This window comes from Rattus norvegicus, chromosome 6 (assembly GCF_021556685.1).
Source record: "Rattus norvegicus strain SHRSP/BbbUtx chromosome 6, alternate assembly SHRSP_T2T, whole genome shotgun sequence".
Taxonomy (NCBI): Eukaryota; Metazoa; Chordata; class Mammalia; order Rodentia; family Muridae; genus Rattus; species Rattus norvegicus.
Window position 1 is genome coordinate 78,953,957 of NC_141539.1, and position 19,606 is coordinate 78,973,562.

The 19,606-nt window shown below is 38.2% G+C and overlaps 1 protein-coding gene across 4 annotated transcripts in view; it reads left to right on the forward strand.

Moving 5' to 3' along the window:
- The window catches only part of Srp54a (signal recognition particle 54A), a 37,740-nt gene that overhangs the window by 6,337 nt on the left and 11,797 nt on the right, over positions 1-19,606 (forward strand). For 2 of the 4 annotated variants that reach the window (XM_087552083.1, XM_087552085.1), the window contains exons 2-14: positions 447-520; positions 2,797-2,906; positions 3,853-3,944; positions 4,995-5,079; positions 9,034-9,138; positions 10,384-10,450; positions 10,531-10,588; positions 13,141-13,291; positions 14,598-14,746; positions 15,057-15,157; positions 15,690-15,776; positions 18,201-18,274; positions 18,627-18,735. In XM_087552083.1, coding sequence (XP_087408209.1) covers positions 2,829-2,906; positions 3,853-3,944; positions 4,995-5,079; positions 9,034-9,138; positions 10,384-10,450; positions 10,531-10,588; positions 13,141-13,291; positions 14,598-14,746; positions 15,057-15,157; positions 15,690-15,776; positions 18,201-18,274; positions 18,627-18,735 — 1,156 coding nt within the window. In that variant the 5' untranslated portion in view covers positions 447-520; positions 2,797-2,828. 4 annotated transcript variants of the gene reach the window in all.

Below are 19,606 nucleotides of genomic sequence, written 5' to 3' on the forward strand. Positions count from 1 at the left end.
TACAACTTAAAATGAAGGATGACCTGTTTATGATGTCATCTTCACCAGATCACTATGCTGTCATAGATAGCTGTATAACTCCTGTAGCAGTGATAAAAGATGAAGGGAAACATCCCTCTTCTTCCATGAAAGTAATTACTTCATTGATTTAGCATATCAGATATGGGATAAGAAATAACTCTTGAGGGGTTGGGGATTTAGCTCAGTGGTAGAGCGCTTGCCTAGCAAGCGCAAGGCCCTGGGTTCGGTCCTGAGCTCCGGAAAAAAGAAAAGAAAAAAAAAAAAAGAAAGAAAGAACTTTTGAATCTTTTCAGTGAAGTAGTTGCTCTTTGAGGTTAAGCAATCATGTAACTATCTAAAACAAAACAACCTTTGCTCATTCTCACCACGTTAGCAATAATTTAAAATTTTAATCTAATTTTATTTTTAATATTTTTTGGAGACAGGGTCTCACTATATCACCCTGGCTGGCCTCCAACTCACAGGGCTCTATCTACCTCTTCTGTGTGTTGGATTAAAGGTTTGTACCACCATATCAAGCTTTAATTTTTTTCAATTAATTTATTTTTAAAATGTAGACAGTATTTCACTATGCAGACCTGGCTGGCCCAGAACTCACTGTATAGAACAGGCTGGCCTGGAAATAATGCATGGAGATCTCCCTGTCTCCCTAGTGTTGGGATTACAGGTGTACATCACCATACCTGAAAAATAATCATTTTTAACTTCTACATTACTAAATTTTGCTTGAGTTGGATGTAATATTTAACTGATATGTAATATTTAACTCAGCCTGAGAAACCCTTTTTCTATTAGACCCTAAAGTTTATTTTCCCTTTTTTATAATCTTTAACTCCCCTAAGTTCAGTCTCTTAACTCTCCCTCTGGCAAATATCTTAGCTATTTTCTCACTGTTTTCCTTTTAAATTAATTTTTAGATGTCATTTTTTATGTTTGTGGGACTTTTGACTACATGTATACCTGTGTAGACACACATGCCTGGTGCTAGAGGATAAAAGAAGAGGGCATCAGACTCCTCAGAACTGTAGTTAGGCACTTGTGAGCTGCCATGTTGTTACTGGGAGCTAAACCTGGGTCATCTGGAAGCTAGTGCTCTTATTTCCTGAGCCCAAAATAAAAGTGCCTGTTATTTCAGAACCAAATTCTGATAGCCTGTTTAGCTTAGCCTAATTTTGTTTTTCATTCTGTGTCTTTTATAGAATCCAAGAGTTGACTGTGACCCCTTATTGTTAAGTTTACTTCACTAATCATTTGTCAAGGTTCTCCAAAGAAACACATTTATTTTATTTTTATTATTATTATTATTGTTGTTGTGGTTGTTGTTGTTGTTATTATTATTATTATTATTATTATTATTATTATTATTAAGCTGTGTGTGGGGGGGGGTAAAGGTATTTTCCGTAGGAATTGGCTTAGACAGTTATGGAGACCAATAAGCCTGAAGTTCGTTTGGCAGGAGTTGTTAGCAAGTAGGAGGGCTTAATGTTGTAGTTGCAGTCCAAAGTCTAACGGAACAGGCTGAAGACCAAAGGCACAGGAACTGAATTTCTTTTCTTTTCTCCTCCCCTCCCCTCCCCTCCCCTCCCCTCCCCTCCCCTCCCCTCCCCTCCCCTCTCCTCTCCTCTCCTCTCCTCTCCTCTCCTCTCTTTATAGTTAGGCAAGAAGAATTCTGTTCTGGCATTTACTCTGCTGCTCTTTCCTGTATGTCGTCTTACCAGCTAGTACTTAAAGCACGCTGAGGATAGGCAGCCATATTTATTTACCTTCTGTTGAGTTCTGTCATCCTTACACGTAGCAGTATATCTGTATATTTTTATAAAGATACACCTTTTTGTTTGTTTTCATTGTAGACTGTCTCATGGAACTCAGGCTGGCCTCCAGCTCATTATCCCTGTTCTTCCTGCTCCCTCCTTGCAAGTGCTAGGTCTTCAGAAGTGTACACCATGCCTGGCTTAAGAAAAAGGAGTTTTGAAGCTACTGTATTTTGGAGTTGAGAAAGTGGTAAATCACTATTGAATAGGAAGAATAATGGTTTTTTTCTTAGTGGTTAGAAGAATAAAATGAAGTAATATGCCATCCTTTGTTTGTTTTGAGACATGGTCTCACTGTGTAGCCTTGATTGTCCTAGAGCTCTTAGTGTAGATCAGCCTAGCTTCCGACTCATAGTGAATCCCAAGTGCTGGGATTAAAGGTGTATGCTACCATGCTCCGTCTTGACATGATGTTGTTTATGTGGAGTGGTTTAGTGGGTGACAGTCATGTAGACGGCTCAGCAGTTGATTTGTTCTGTGCTACAAAAGTTTAGTGATTTATGAATTAAGGTAAGTTTTCCTCTCCTTTTTCTTTTCTACTTAAGAGTCAGATTCAGAACAGCATGGAGTTCTGTAATAGGAGCTAAGCACTATATCTGTGGAGTTCACTTCTCTTTCTCTTTTTCTTTAAAGTGGACACCTAACAGTTACCCATACTCATGAACATGTGCCGAAGAGAGGACAAAATCAATTGAAAACCATGGTTTCGCTTCCTAACAGATGTTATTAGACATTTAAATCTGATGATTTATGCTTAAGATTCTCTAGTTACATATGAAAATGGAAGCTGTCATAACCAAATTTGTCTTTTGGACAGGAATGTATTAAAGTTGCAGGATGAAGCACTAGAAGCTGAAATTATAGTGTTCAGACATTGGAATACTTTAATTTGAATTTAAATATTCTTTTTCTTCACTTAGTTAATGAGAAATGGTTTTCACTTATATTTTCTTTTCCTTTCTAGAGTTCTCACAAGTACATCTTAAAACCTTCAAGATGGTTCTAGCAGATCTTGGAAGAAAAATAACATCAGCATTACGCTCACTGAGCAATGCCACCATTATCAATGAAGAGGTATGAAAATACAGTGTGAGATACATGTGCTGGTGATTGTTACTAGGATTAGAGAACTGGACTAAATATGTCTCTTTAGACTTGTGATTTAATTTGATGTAGATTTAGTACTATATAAATACACAATAACAGTAAGAGTGCTTTGCATTGGAAAATCCACTACTGTGTTATTTCACCTCTCTTTTTTAAACTTAATTCTTTTTATTTTTAAGTGTGTGTGTGTGTGTGTGTATGTGTGTGTGTGTGTGTGTGTGTGTGTGTGTTTGTGTTTATGTGCACAACAGTGCTAGTGCCAATGGAAGCCAGAGAGGTTGGGTCTCTAGAGTGGAGTTACAGGGGACTGTGAGCTGTCCACGAACTAGGAATCAAGCTCAGGTCCTCTGAAGGAGCAGCAAGTGCTCTTGCCCACTGACCCATCTCACCTTCTATTATTTCACCTTATTAGTCAGAACTTTTAAAAAATCCTCAAAACCTACCTTTAGTTAGTTTTTTTTTTTAAAGCCAAAGCAAAACAATTGTAGCTTTTGAATACTTGTATCTGAAAATATAATATGCTGTTCTGTCTCAACATGGATCTAAAACGTCAAGGTTCCTTCTTTCTCCTTTGTTAGACATGTGCTTATCCGGTTTTTTCCCTGTACCTTATATTTAGCATTCTTTATATAAAAGATTAGCATTTTAGCCTCATGTGGTGTGTACTGTAGGGATAGATAATACTTAGTTATCAATACCTGTGTAAAACTAAATGCCATGCCTTAATTTGACAGAAAGCCCGGGATTTAGTACTACTTGCTCTCCAAGGGCAATGGAGACAGTTTTTCTCATCTCTAATAAAGTGGCATCGCTGCGTGTTATTAAGCTGCTGTACTGCATGGAACCGGATCAGCCATATTTTTCTGTTGCTGGAGTAAAACACTGAGCATATTTCAATTTTCTCTATTTTCAGGTACTAAATGCTATGCTGAAGGAAGTGTGTACAGCACTATTGGAAGCAGATGTTAATATTAAACTAGTGAAGCAGCTGAGAGAAAATGTTAAGTAAGTCGAATTAATTGTGTAAAAACAAGACAAACTTAAGTTTGGTTTACCGGGATGGAGGCAGTAACTAGGAAAGTTTGCTTTATTATAAGTACTTCTGTACAGCACTGGAGTGTTTTAAACTCATGTGTCAGAAAGCTCCTTGTGGAACTGGTGTGGTGGCTTGTGCCTGCGAGGCTGAGGCAAGAGGAGTATCATGAGTTCAGTACCAACTGTTGTTACTCAGCGAGCTTCAGGTCAGCCTTGGCTAAAAGATTTAAGTGGAGAACAGAAGAAAGGAGAGAGAAAGATAAAAGGACTATGTATTCCCATAATTATGTGTGATTCCCTAAACAAACCGGGGAGGGCTTCATTTCACTGTAGATTTTCTTCTGTCTTACTTGCTTATTTGGGTGGAGTTAGTCATTCATTATAGTTAAATGTGATACAATTTTAATGTAAAAGGTTTTCAACAATTCAGTTTCTTCCTGAAATTGTGTTAAGATTATGAATCAGCCTTCTTCATAATGGAAGAGCTATATTTTCTTTTGTTCTGTGTTTTGGTTTCTCTGCCCCTGTTTGAAGGAGTCCTCTATGTGGACTTTGTTACGGTCGGTATTCACTGAAAGGGACATATGGACAGGGCACCTGGGACCAGACAGGAACTTCTAATAACTTCTTGGATCCCAGTTCTAGCATTCCTTCTCCTACAATGATAGTCCTGGAGAAGATTCAGAACTTCTAGCATTTAAACATTTAGAGCTAGAAAGTCAGTGTGATTCTTTGTGTATAAAATTTGCAAGCTATAAAAAGATAAAATTAATATTTTGTAGTTATATTTAGAGAAATTAATATTTATGCATTGATCTGTAAGCCTTCAAAAACTACTCAAAGCCTTGCAGTTAGTCTTTTATAGTATAATTCTTTGTGGTATAATCTTATAAATCTATAACAATTATTTGAATGCTAATTAATATGAATAATTGAATACTCTTCCATTTTGTAGGGTAGAAGTACTTTGAGATTATCCTGACTTGTTTTTCTTCTTACCCCAATTGTCCCTATTGTAAGGTCTGCGATTGATCTTGAGGAGATGGCGTCCGGTCTGAACAAAAGGAAGATGATTCAGCATGCTGTGTTTAAAGAACTTGTAAAGGTAAAGGAATATCAAGACTATGAGCCCATCAGCTCAGTGCTTTTGAGTCCCTTCTAATGTATTTTATGGACGTTTCATCTGTATTGAAATATAAACTTGAGCCGTCAAGATGCTTCTCTAGTAAAGGTATCTGCTGCTAAAACTAATAACCTGAACTCATTCCTGGAACCTGTGTGGTGGAAGGAGAGAACTGACTCCTGTAGCAGTTCCTTGACTTTCACATGTGTGTCATGGGCCATAAGCACACACAGGTACACATACACTCAGAAAAAAGTTAGGAAATAAATGGCAGGGCCATTAACCTTTCTGAAGGTGGGCTATTTTAAAAAAATATTTGTGTGTGGGCCTGGGGAGGTGGCTGGCCAGTTAAGAGCACTTGCTGCGCTTGCAGAAGACCCAGGTTCAATTTCTAGTTTCCACAACCATCTGTAACTCTAGTTCCAGGGGATTACCACAGGTACGACATGGTACATACATACATGTAGGCAAAACACACATGAAATGAATAACAAAAATACAACTAAAAAGAGTTTGAAAAAATATTTTTGTGTGTCTGTGGATATGTGCATGTGATTTTTGGTGCCTATGGATGTCAAAGACTCAAGATTTCCCTGGAGCTGGAGTTACAAGTGGTTGGTAGCTACCTGATGTAGGTAGGTCCTGGAAACTAAATTTAGGTCTTTTGTAAGAATTATCAGCTCTGGAACTCCACTGGGAAGCATTTGTTGAGTAACTACTTGGTGCCAGGCTGTATGCCAGGTACTGTGAACAGCCAAGTACTGGTCCTTATCTCAGAGAAGCTTGGAGTCTAGAGCAATGATAGGTATACAAAGCCAAGTTAAAACCGCTTTCAAGTAACATAGGACATTATTTACTCTGGTGTGTCCTGTTGGGGATTGCACATAGACCGCACCCATGACAAGCACATGCACTGTCTTTGAACTGTATCTCTGGCTCGCCCTCTTTACCTGTTCACTGTGCTGGTATTTACACAGCTGACAGCCGCTAGCATGAATCATGAATACCTGCAGACTGCTGGCACATACCCTTAATCACATTACTTCCTTCTAGATCTGTCTGCCTCCATTCTTTATACCTCATGGCATAAAATAGATGTTCAGATGTCTTATTTTTACATATATTAAATATTTGAAGAATAATTTTAAGCCTATCTTCCTTTCATCCTACACTCTGGAACAGGAAGACAGGCAGGTGGGTCTCTGAGTGTAAGGCCAGCCAAGCTATGTAATGAGACACTGTCTGAAAACATGAACAGAAAGACAGTAACACCAACTAAATTATATTATTAGTGACCAGGGACTTTACCAGCAGACACTTAAAATGCCAGCTTTCACTTAAATCCATAATCAGACTAACAGTAGCTATTATCAATTATATTAGATTGTGATGTTGACTATGAATATATCCTTTTAAGGTTCTGTGGATGAAATGGGAAATATAGGTAAAGTTCTGTCTGTGCTGTACTCAAGTGTCTTAATTCTCTGGGGAAGTCAGTCTGTGACTTTGTTGCAAGCTGAGGTCTGCACTGCTTGCATAGAGTACTATTATATAAATGAGCAGTGGGCAATGAGCATATTTTCTAGTTATTTCTCACCTGGACTTCATTTGGCAGAATTTTTTTCCAAAATGAAGTGAACCTTTCACTTTAAGGAAAATAACTGACAATATTGTAACTGGTGAAAGAAATTAAAGATAAAATTTTATTTGAAAATGTATGAACAGGGGACTGTAGTTTGAATCTCCAACACCACACAAAACAAGTAGAAATTGCATCTTTAACATGAGTTTGATAGAATCCTGATGTTATTTTTCTGACAAAATTAGTACTGACATTAAGTCAAGATTTTTAATGATTAATGAAATGTGTAATAATGTGAAATTTGCATTATTTGCATTATTGTGAAGTGGCTAGCTGGATGGTGATATAGAATCATGCACTAGGATAGTACCTATGCAAAGTATAGGGTAGAGACATAGTTTCAATACAGCAGACTAAGGTTTATATGGTTTCAGATCACACAGTACAGCTAACGCATACAAATGAGTATGTTTATTCTTCATATAAAAAGGTTGGAAATGTTTTAGAGTGTGGAAGAAGAGAGGATAGTTTTATGAAATGTTCAGTGATAATAGCTGAGTTATTCTGCCATGGGTGTATAGGATGGAGATGAATGTAGGGCAGCCTTTCTATATTGAAAAGATATAGCAAGAAGAGAAGTGGATTTGTTTTAAGACAGCTTTTGCCTAATTTAGAAGTTTTCCAAAGTTGTGCACATGCTTGGAAAAGGGACACGAAATGTGTTCTGGCATGTTTTCTCCTCTTTACTAGTCTTTCTCTGAAATGCATATGCAGTAAGTCATATATAATATCTTGACGATATTGACTAGGGTTAGTTTGGCAGGCTTCCTTATAAAGGTTTTGCGTATGCTGAACCACATGTTCTCTTTTGCAACATTTTAGCTCTGCTTTTGAAATGCAAAGATAGTAAATGAATGAACATAATTGTATTCCACTAAATGTATTTATTAATTAACTTCTTTATACCAGGTCTGGCAGTTCACCCTGTGATCCTAACAGGGAATGCTGCTCAGATGCTGCTGCAGGAGTTCTAGGATAGCCTGGGCTACGTAGTGATCTCTCACCAACCTAGAGAGATCTGTTTAATCATCATCACCATCATCGTCAATCATCAAAAATCATGTGTGAAAAATTACTTCAGGCTCTACATTAAGCTTTTGAGCATCTTTTAGAATGCTTTGTACTTGGCACACATGGTAGTGTATGTCTGTAAGCCCAGGTCTTCTCGCTGTCAGGAGGAGAAGAATCAGGAATTTTTTGCTAGCTTTAGCTACATAGTTCACGGCCCACTTAGGTAACACGAGACTCAAAAATAAAACACAGAAAGTAAGCCTTGTGCTGTGGAACTGTTCCTGTGTGACTCTTTCCCACTGACCCACTGTAAAGGTCTACTTTTCTCCCTTGCTTTCTTTAGTAAATAATTTTATAGATCTTTCAGTATTAGAAAATTTCATATTTGAATTAGAAGGTGCCTTCATGTGCCATTTGTCATTTTGCTTCATACAAATGTTTGTCAAATTGAATATGGATGCCAGTCTAAACGTGTGATTATCTAGCACTTGTAATGTATTTAGACTAAACTGTAAGGTTATTTAAGCAGAAAATTAAATTAAACACACTAATTTAAATAAAAAAGAAAAGGTGAAACCACATAAATGGCCGAGTGCCTGCCTTGCTATATGAAGCTCTGGGTTCTATCCCTATTATCAAAAGCAGCTTTTAATTTTTTCTTATTTTAGTTAAGAGAAAAGACAAATTTAAAAGGTATACACTAGCTGGATATGAAGACTTGTTATCTGAGAAAAGAAATATAAAATATTGCATATAGATTGCTGAATGTTGAAATGGTAACATTTGAGTAATATAAATGTATATAAGGCTAATAAGATATTCAACTTTGTATATTATGAGAAGTTTTTGAAAATTTATTTAGTGTGTGTGTGCGAGAGAGAGGAGAGAGGGAGAGAGACAGAGAGAGAGAGAGAGAGAGAGAGAGACAGACAGAGAGAGAGAGAGAGAGAGAGAGAGAGAGAGAGAGAGAGAGAGAGAGAGACCATTTTAACAACTTGAAGGAGTTGGCTGTTTCTCTCTACCATGTGGCTCCTGGGGGTTGAACTCAGGTTGTCAAGTCTGGTAATCACCTTTTGTTAGGAAAGGCCTGTACAACTCTGTAGTACTTTATAAAACTCTTAAATTTCACTCTGCACGAAGGGTCGCTAGAATTGCCACAGAATGTTGGGATTACGGAGGCATCAATGAAATGAAAGCATCCTTAGCTTGACATTTATAAATTAAATGTCATAGAGAGAACGAACGCCACATGTTAGTCTGATATTTTTCTTTCTGGTGTTTAGCTTGTAGACCCTGGAGTTAAAGCATGGACACCGACTAAGGGAAAGCAAAATGTGATCATGTTTGTTGGATTGCAAGGGAGTGGTAAAACAACAACGTGTTCAAAGGTAAATACTCTTTAAAGAAAATTCACGTGGACGATATATTCGTATAAATAAAGTTTTATTTTAAAGCCAAGATATAGATTGTTTTACAGTTTTGTTACTTAGTGTATCTTTTCTGCTTTCATAATATTTTTATAGGAAAAAACAGAGTCCTATAGTTTCCTATGACGTTCGTTAGAATGTCAGACTTCTACACCAGGTGTGGTGATGTGTGATTGTAGTTGCAGCCACTTGTGGAGGTAGGGAGATCAGAATTGAAGGAATCCTCAGCTACGTAGTGAGTTTGAGGTCAGCCTCAGCTATAGGAGACCATCTCAAAAAAACAACCAAAACCAAAACCGAAAACCAATGAAAAGCAATGTTAATTCTGGTTTCTTTTGAAACAGAAAAAGTAATCCCTATTCTTAAAGAGTGAGTATGGGCGCTGGAGAGATGGCTCAGTGGTTAAGAGCACCGACTGCTCTTCCAGAGGTCCTGAGTTCAAATCCCAGCAACCACATGGTGGCTCACAACCATCTGTAATGGAATCCGATGCCCTCTTCTGGTGTGTCAGGACAGCTACAGTGTACTCATGTACAAAATAAATTAAAAAAATCTTAAAAAAAAAAAAAAAAGAGTGAGTATGGCCAGATATAGTGGAGGAAGAGGCCTTTCTGTGTTGCGGCCTGCCTGTCCTGTAGTTACTTCCTGCCCAGGCAGGGCTACATGGTGAAAAGGAGGTAGGGTATGTGTGGGGTAGCACTCTCATGTACACAATGACTTTTTTTTTTTAATTGAAAAAAACACAGGAAATTTACTTTGTTTTAACACTAAATTCTCCTTTGAGTGATATCTTTATATATTCTTATATTGCTCTTTTTGGTCATTTTATTGTACCTCTTTTCTATAATTGGGTTCCCCAACTTAGTTGCTAGTTTTTGGGTTTTTTTCTTCCCCCACAAACAGGGTTCCATGTTATAGTTTAAGGGCAGGGGTGATGGTGATTTTTAGAGGGTGGGATTGATTCCTTTAGCCTTAACATTACACGTTAAGATTTTTAACAGTGATTATCGCTGCTTTTTCGTCTTACAGTCATTGAATGACAGTTTAAACTCTTAAGAGAATTGGCTGTGCCGCAATCTTTTATTACATTCAAGAGAATTATGACACTTTACTTCACTCCTTACATAAATAAGATTAGCAATGAAGTTGTGTATAAGATGATCTATTGTGTTTTCTGATACTTTATTTTGAATCTTCCTTTCCCAGTTAGCATATTTTTACCAGAGGAAAGGTTGGAAGACCTGTTTGATATGTGCAGATACATTCAGAGCAGGTATTGTGTTGAAATTTAAAATCTGTTTTCTGTAATTTCTGTTGTCGTATTTGGAGCTTCATTACCTCTTTCTCTTTTAGGAGCTTTTGACCAGCTTAAACAGAACGCCACCAAAGCAAGAATTCCGTTCTATGGAAGGTAGGAACTGTCTGCTTTGGTTTTTGTCAGACTTGGTCTCAGTTTTAGTCTGATCTGACCTGGAAAACAGTAGTCCAGGCTGGCCTCTGGCTTGTGACTCTTCCGTCTCAGTCTTCTGAGTGCTAGGATCACAAGATGTGTGCCACTATACATGGGTTCCTTTTTTTTTTTTTTTTTAAAGACATTGGAAGCATACCTCATTAATAGATGCTAGGGAATATAAAGTATGTAGTCTAAAAAAATTAAAAATAAAAGTAGAGGCCTGACAACCTGAGGTTGACCGTAGAGACACGGTAGAAGGTGAGAACCAGCATCGGAGGGTTACCCTTTGACCTCCTTCCACGTGTGTATTGTGGCACCTCAGTGTGTGGGTATGCCTACTTGTGTGTACATGCACACACACACACACACACACACACACACACACACACACACACACACACACACAAATAAGTATATCTTTAAAAAACTAAAAATGAAGTCATGTTGACATATCTAATTGGCAATTTAGTGCTGTTGTATCGTCATCTCCCGTACACATGTTTATAGGAAAATAGGTTACTTTGGATCAAAACGACTATTTGACAGCTGTCTTAGGTAGTGTTACTGTTGCTACAGCAAAGCACCATGACCAGAAGCACCTTTGAGAGGAAAGGTTTACCTGGCTTACACTTCCACACCATAGTTCATCATTGAAGGAAATCGGGACAGGACCTTCAACAAGACAGGAACCTGGTGGCAGAAACTATATAGAGGCCATGGAGGGATGCTGGTTACTAGCTTGTTCCACATCGTTCTTCTTGAAGCATGTTATTAATTGAGGTTCCTTACTGTTAGATAACTCTAGCTTGTGTCAAGCTGACATAAAACTGACCAGCACAGCTTTGTACCCTGAGTCCTACTGTAATGGGTCTAGGGATTGTATACATTTGTCGAAACCCAAGCCTCAAGGAGGCTGGGCATGTAATGTAGCTTATGGATAGAGTACTTGCCTAGGATATAGAAGGCCCTGAGTTTAATACCTTATACCAAATCAAAACAAAAGACAGAACAACTTCCCTTCAAAAGAACACTCACTAAAATGAATGCAGTGGGCAGCTGTAGAGATGGCTCAGTAGTTAAGAGCGCTGACTACATCCTGAGTTCAATTCCTATCAACCACATGGTGGCCCACAACCATCTGTAATGAGGTCTGGCACCCTCTTCTGGTGTGTTTGAAGAGAGCAACAGTGTACTCACATACATAAAATAAAATCAATAATTCTTTTTTAAAAGTTGAACATAGTGGTCACTAGTGAGCTGCCCAGCAGATGGAGTCACTTGTCACCAGCGTGGCAACTTGAGTTTGATCCCCAAGACCTTGCCAGTGGAAAGAGAACCTACTCCTTCAAGTTGCCCTGTGCCTCCTCATGGGTACCATGGTTTATTCACACTTATAAGTGTACACCTATAGAAGATCAAGTAAATAGGAGATTCACATAATAAAAAGAATGAATGCAGTGGCACACTTGGTTGTGTTGTTTGTTACAACATCCCCTTTAAACTCCCCTTTAAAAATGTACTACAATCTTTTTTGAAACCTACTATCTATATTTATGTAGTCATTGTCACTTTCTATGAAGATCTTGAATTCCGTTTCCTTACAACTTACAAAGTTTAGTTGTATGGCTGTAATCTCAGTACTTATTATAGGTTCAACACTACCCAGATCTGTATAGCTAGTACCAGCTTAGTCAGGGCTACATAGTGAGACATTATCTCAAAAAATAACTAATCGGCTGATTGGTAATTAATATGTTGTAATGGTAATAACTCATTTTATTTATTCTCTGTATGTTTTACCTGCATATATGTCTACCATGTGTGCCTGCCTGGTGCCATTGGAGGATAGAGGAGGACATTGTATTGCTTGGAGCTAGAGTTCACATAGTTATGATATGAGCCCAGCTTTATGGGTGCTGGGAACTAAACCTAGGTCCTCTGGAAGATTGGCCAGTGTTCTTAAGTGCTGTGCTATCTTTCCAGCCCCTGCCCCTGGTTTTTGTTTTGTTTTGTTTTGTTTTGTTCTGTTCTGTTTTGTTTAGGGAAGTATTTGTCTTGGTTCATGTCTGTTTTAAACTAACATACCAGGAAAAACATAAATGTCCAGCACCAATTCACACAGTAAATGATGATGTCATCTGGTGGGCTGGTGTATAATCTAAAATTATTGTTCCACAGGCACATTTAATTACTTCATAAAATTATAGCAAAAGGTTGTTAAATGGAAAAGGAGGTATAATACACTTTATAATGTGACTTCTTTTATTAAAGAAGATATTAAAAGATGTTTAAGGAAACAATTCAGAAAAAACCTGAGTTTTGCGGTAGGACCTCTTGATGCCAAAGAAATGGGCTTCAGTATTTATTACTTATTAGTAATTTCTTAATTGAAACTATGATAATTTCACTTTTTCAGAATAGATTAAAAGTAAACTGACAGTTTCCAAGTAAATAATAATTGAATGTTTTTCCATCATGGTGTTGTTAAATCATTTCCTTATCTTGAATAGCTATACCGAAATGGATCCTGTCATCATTGCTTCTGAAGGAGTGGAGAAATTCAAAAATGAAAACTTTGAAATTATTATTGTTGATACAAGTGGTCGTCACAAACAAGAAGACTCCTTGTTTGAAGAAATGCTTCAAGTTTCTAACGCTATAGTAAGTAACTTTCCATGAAGCACCATTTTAAGAACTTCAATTTAACTATGAAACCTGATTGATTTCTAATAAATCAATTATTCCTTACCTGTAAGACAGCTGCTATCACTGATAAAGGACTACTGTCATCAGCATAGAAAAAATAATTATGAAAAATTAAGAATTAACATTAAGTGTTTGTTGGGCTTTTCCTTGTTACTTAAAATCAGTAGAAGCCATAATTTTAAAGATTTTTCAGAATGAAGCCTTAGTAGTGTCATTTAGTGTTTCCTTTAAGCTTTTAAAAAAATGGAGCCTAGGTATAGTGGCACATGCCCTTTATCCTAGTACTTGGGGAACACAGGTAGATCTCTGTGAGTTCAAGGCCAACCTGTTCTATGTTATTTTACCTTCTAGGCCAGCTAAGGCTACATAGTGAGACCTGCGTGTTCATTGTTCTGTTGCTATGAAAGGGACAACATGACCAAGGCAACTTTTATAAAAGAAAACATTTAGTAGGTCTTGCTTACAGTTTGAGAGGTTTAGTCCATTAACATCATGGTGGCACACAGACAGACATTGGGCTGGAGAAGTAGCTAAGAGTTCTACATCCAGATCTGTAGACAGCAGAAAAGAGCCACTGGGTGAGCTTTTGAAACCTCAAAGCCCATCCACAATGACACACTTCCTCCAGCAAGGCTACACCTACTTCAGAATGGCCACACCTTCTAATCCTTCCTCAGTAGCACCATTCCCTAATGACTAGGCTAAGTTAAATATAAGGAGCTGTGGGGACCATTTTTAATCAAACCAGCACACCCCGCCTCAACAAAACAAGAATGAAATTATGATGGAAATAATGTAGCAGCGAGAAGCAGTTCAGCATCTGTTGCATAACTTATTCTTTAGTTGATGATTTGTGCTAATTAGTGTTTTTTTTACTGTTATTTTGACAAAAGATTTTTTCTATTTTTTGAGACTTTTTTTGTAGCCTTGGCTGTTCTGGAACTAGTTCTCTTTAGATTATGCTGACCTTAGCCTGGAACTGCCTGTCTTTGTCTCCCAAGTGCTAGGATTAAAGGTGCAACCTTTCTTCTTCTTCTAGATAACAACTGAAAATAATCTAAGAGATTACCAGTGATTTCCTCTCTGTAGCATCAGCACAGCTTTCCCTATTTATTTCTTTGTCAAGACCTGTATGCCACTTAATTCATGGTGCTCCTCAGTCAGTACTTACTGATTCAGTGTTTACAGTAAGCATCCTGTACATGCTCTTGGTGACCTTTCTGTAATATCAGTAAAAACATGTCTTATTTACTCTTTCTAGCAACCTGATAACATTGTTTATGTGATGGACGCATCCATTGGACAGGCTTGTGAGGCCCAGGCAAAGGCCTTCAAAGATAAAGTAGATGTAGCTTCAGTAATAGTGACGAAACTTGACGGTCATGCAAAAGGAGGTGGTGCTCTCAGTGCGTGAGTATCAGTGGGAGTTTCCCTCTCGTGGCTGTTGCTAATCCTTTTGCCGTATAGACCATTTGTTTTATGCCTTGGGATCATATGTGTGTGTGTGTGTTTTTATGAGTTTCTTACTCTGTTTTTAAAAGCGTTACAGTAATGGAACTGATAGAATCCATAAAAGAGATTTAAATACAAAAGGAATTTTGGAACCCGCTTGATATAGGTCTAACTAGTGGAAAGAAACTTTAATTCTATACTTTTTTTCTATTATCTTTAAAAAATTTCTTTTTTGAGGTTATTTTTTATTTTATTTTTTTCTTTGTAGAGTTGCTGCCACAAAAAGTCCAATTATTTTCATTGGTACAGGAGAACATATAGATGACTTTGAACCTTTCAAAACACAACCTTTCATTAGTAAACTTCTTGGTGAGTATAGTATGGAGCAGTCTCTGAGATAATATGGATCTTGGAACAAATTAGGGCTTTAGTCCTGTGCTTACTGTCTTAAAAAGGTAATTTCCTTTTGTGACTTATTCTAACTTGATTTTACTTTTCTTTAAGTGCTGGAAATCAAAGCCTGGGCCTTGCATGTGCTACAGAACTGCAGCCCCAGCCCTCTAACCCTCTTCTTTATTGTGGTTAGCGTGAAAAGATGAGTTATTAGATGCAGAGCTTTCTAGAAGAATTTGTGCACATAATACAGAAAATGTAGTTGTAGTGATAGAAGTTGTGATGATAGTAAGACCTTTCTGTTGTCCTAAAGTTAGGTATACTTAGGGAGTAGGGAGCATGGAATTAGGAGGTTATATCTTTAACCTTAGCGTCAGCTCTTTTCACATGAAATGCAGTGAGAGTGCTGAACCAGCCTTGCAGAACTATTACATGTGTCCGTGTATTTTTAATGATGTAAAGGTGAGCATATTGTTATCTGTTCCCTTCTCTCCTTGGTGTCTTACAGGAATGGGTGACATTGAAGGACTGATTGATAAAGTCAATGAGTTGAAGTTGGATGATAACGAGGCACTTATAGAGAAGCTGAAGCACGGTATATTTGTAGCAAAAAGGCATTTGATCTCAGTTTTTTTGGTTTTTTGTTTTGTTTTGTTTTCTTTCTTTTTTCATGGTACCGAGGAGTGAACCAGGGCTTTGCACATGCTAGGCGAGTGCTTTACTGCTAGTCTACCTCCCAACCCATTGGTTTCTGAGAACATGTCTTACTGTAAAACTAGACTGGCCTGGGACTTTTGACCCTCTTGCTTCTACTTGCAAGTTATAGGCAGGCACTACCATACTTTCCCTTGATTTTTTCTTTTCTTTCAAAAAGAATTGTAAGCCAGGCAGTGGTGGCACATACCTTTAATCCCAGCACTTGGGAGACAGAGGCAGGTGGATCTCTGTGAGTTCAAAGCGAGCCTGGCCAGAGTGAGTTCCAGGACAGCCAGGGCTACACTGAGAAACCCTGAATAGCAAGAGAACAAGACTGGGAATGGCATGGGCTTTTGAAACCTGGAAGCCCATTTCAGTGACAGTTCTCCAACAAGGCCATACTTTCTAATCATTCCCTAACAGCCCACCAACTGGGAACCAGATACTCAAATATGTGAGCCTGTGAGGACCATTACCGTTCAAACCATCCAGACTATCCTTGAGCTTGGAATCCCTTTGCCTCAGCCTCTGGAATGGTGGAGTGACAGGTGTGTGCCTGCTGATTCCATCAATCTAGAATCTTCCAGTCTTCCCCTTGCCCTTAAAGTGCTTGTGAGTGATGTCATTGTGTAGTCTAGGTCCCATCTTCTGCATAAGGTTTTGACACTGCTATATTTAGCATTCTGAGCCAGCCTCCCAAACTTTCAGTTTCTCACATCTTGATCTCTCCTTACATGTCCTACCTGATTCCTAGAAGCCTATGATGCATGTTCCTTTGTACTCTATAGTTTTGTTGTCATTCATAAGAATCATTTGATAGGACCTCCTGCGTGAAGGTCAGGGTCATCAGTGTCCTTCTTTCATCTTCACAGTGCCATGCTCAGTATCTGATACATTGGTCCTCAGTACATATGGATTCATTGCCTCCTGAGTTCTATGTCTTCTGTCATTCTTTGTTGATTTTTTTTCTTTTTCTTTGAGAATAGTCTTGGAGCTTGCTATATAGACTAGGCTGGGCTCGTCCCCCTACCTCTGCCTCAGGAGTTCTGGGATTAAAGTTCTGCATCATGTACTGTACATAGTCTGTCTACTCTCTGACTCTGACTCCTCAGATATCTGCAGCATTTTTGTTTTTATTCCTAATATTCTGCTTGTTTTAAGGTCACTCTCTACTTACCTTCCAAATACAATTATTGTGCCAATGTTCTCCAGTTAACATTTGACAGTGTTACTCAGTTTTTCTCCTTTTAAAGTTTTCATTTCATTTTATTGCATGGACTTTGTGTTTCTGTCACTTTGTTTTATAAAAAAAAATTTCACGTGTGTGTTCATATGAATGTGTGTATACCTACACATCATGTCATGTGTATGGAGATCAGAGGATAACTTGCAGGACTCTCTTTTCTCCTATCTTAATTGGATTCTGGGGATCAAGCTCAACTCATTAGGTTTGGTGGCAAACACTTCTACCACTGAGCCATCTAGCTGGTCCACACTTATTTGTGAACGGCCAAGTGGATGCTAGGATCTAAACAATGATTCTTAGAGCAGAACTGGAGGCACTCTTTAGCATTGAACCATCCATGGCTCCAGCCCAGGCTTTTTAAAAAATCCTGTAACGTCCATTTCCCCCCAGTCAGTTTATTTCACACAGCATGATCTCTCCCTTAATTTATTGTTATCATTACTAATGTATGTATGTGTGAGTGAATGTGCTGTGGCAAGTGTGACAGATGAAAGAACAACTGGAATCAGGGCTCTACTTCTACCTTTTTATAGTTTCCAGAGATTAATCTCAGGTCAACAAGTAGCATGGCAAGTACCTTTATACATTGAGCTATCTGACCAACCTACATAATTTGTTTTTGTTTTTGAGACAGATTCTTCCTTTCTAGCATTGAATGACTACAGACTTGGAATCCTTTCTTCTCAGCCCCCTAATTGTAGCAAGTATAGGTGTGAGCCACTATACCCATCAGCATAATATTTTTATAGTCATCAATGAAGTTATATGTAACTAATTTTTTTCAGATAGGGACTCTTTATATAGACCTAACTGTCCTGAAGCTCCATATGTTGAGCAGGTTGTCCTAAAACTCATAATCTGGGTTTCTGTGTGATTGATGTGTTTATCTAATGTGCTAGAGTAGTAGTAGGCTTCTGTGCGGCACAGTCTGACCATGTGCCTACTACCCCTTATATATAGCATTCATCCTGACCCCCACACAGTGACTGTGCAGTGAATGTTTGTTGATTGCATAGTGTGCTTCAAGATGAATTCGTGCTTGCTACTATATCTGAATTTTCTTGTATTGCATTTCAGGTCAGTTTACATTGCGAGACATGTATGAACAGTTTCAGAATATTATGAAAATGGGCCCATTCAGTCAGATCTTGGTTAGTTACCCTTAAATGTTTCTAAAATTTCTTTATACTTTTTTGTGTTCATCTTATTTTTACAAAGAAAGCAAGTTTATAGACTGCAAAGCAGCAGGCATGGCTGTAACAGGAGAGCCACCTGCCTTATTAGCATATACCAATTGTGTAAAATAGTGGGGTTTTCTTATGACACTTTCATGAGTTTATTTGGTGTACTGTGTTTTTCATTGTAATATCTAAGAACATATATACCTACATTAATCATTGGATAAAATGGATCTTTTAAGAATTAGTTTCAAAGTTACTATTTAAATATTGACATTTTGAACAATATCGAGTCATTGGTGACTATATTTAAAATCTGTTTTAGGGGATGATTCCTGGTTTTGGCACAGATTTTATGAGCAAAGGAAATGAGCAGGAGTCAATGGCAAGGCTAAAGAAGCTGATGACGATAATGGACAGTATGAATGATCAAGGTAAGAAAGGATGACTTGACTGGGGCAGTATTCTGAGTATCAGCAAGTTCTGAGTGGCATTATTTTCTTGTTGGCAAGATGGAAGAAACTTAGACCAAAAGATTATTTTTAAATTGATGTAGAATAACTTGAAAGCTCTAGACTTAAAGGGTTATAATCGTTGGGCTGATTTGTCATTGAGAGAAATGTGAAGTATAATACTGTTGTTGTAAAAATATAAAAAATATAAAAAGTATGGTTGTCTTTTATCCACACTAGGTCCGGTACCGCCATGCCCCAAGATATCTGCTGGATATCTTAAATCTCAGTCAGCAAAGCCTCTCACCCGCTCTGCTCCATCCCATATCACACTGCCAAAGGCCCCTCTCTGAGCCTGGCAGCAATCTCTCTACCTATCTAGCTCCCAAGGCAGGATTCCATGCCAGAAACACACATCCCAACTCTGTGGTGGACCCTCTGCCGCCACACACTCTCCCAAACTCAGTTCTCCACATGAAAGAACACACGACACAATAACACTTGGCCCAATTGATAAGATATAATTGCCCACCTAAACATACAAAGCCCAGTTCCATCCACCCCTTAAGAACATTAGTAACAACCTGTAAAGGTACAGCATGGAATCTTAACTTCACCCGCCATATTGTCCTGCCATGGCTTCTCTCCCTGTCCCTCCTGTCTCTTCCTCCTTTCCGTTCCAGTCTCTTCCTCTTCCCTCAAATTTCTCTCCCACCCATCCTTCTTTCTCATCCAATGACAGGCCTCGTTCTATCCTGTACCAGCCCTCACCTGTATTTGTATTTTAAAAATTAAATGGGGAGAAGGTTCTGGTGAAGTCACCTGAGTCCTGAGTAGTGACTAGGCAGCCATC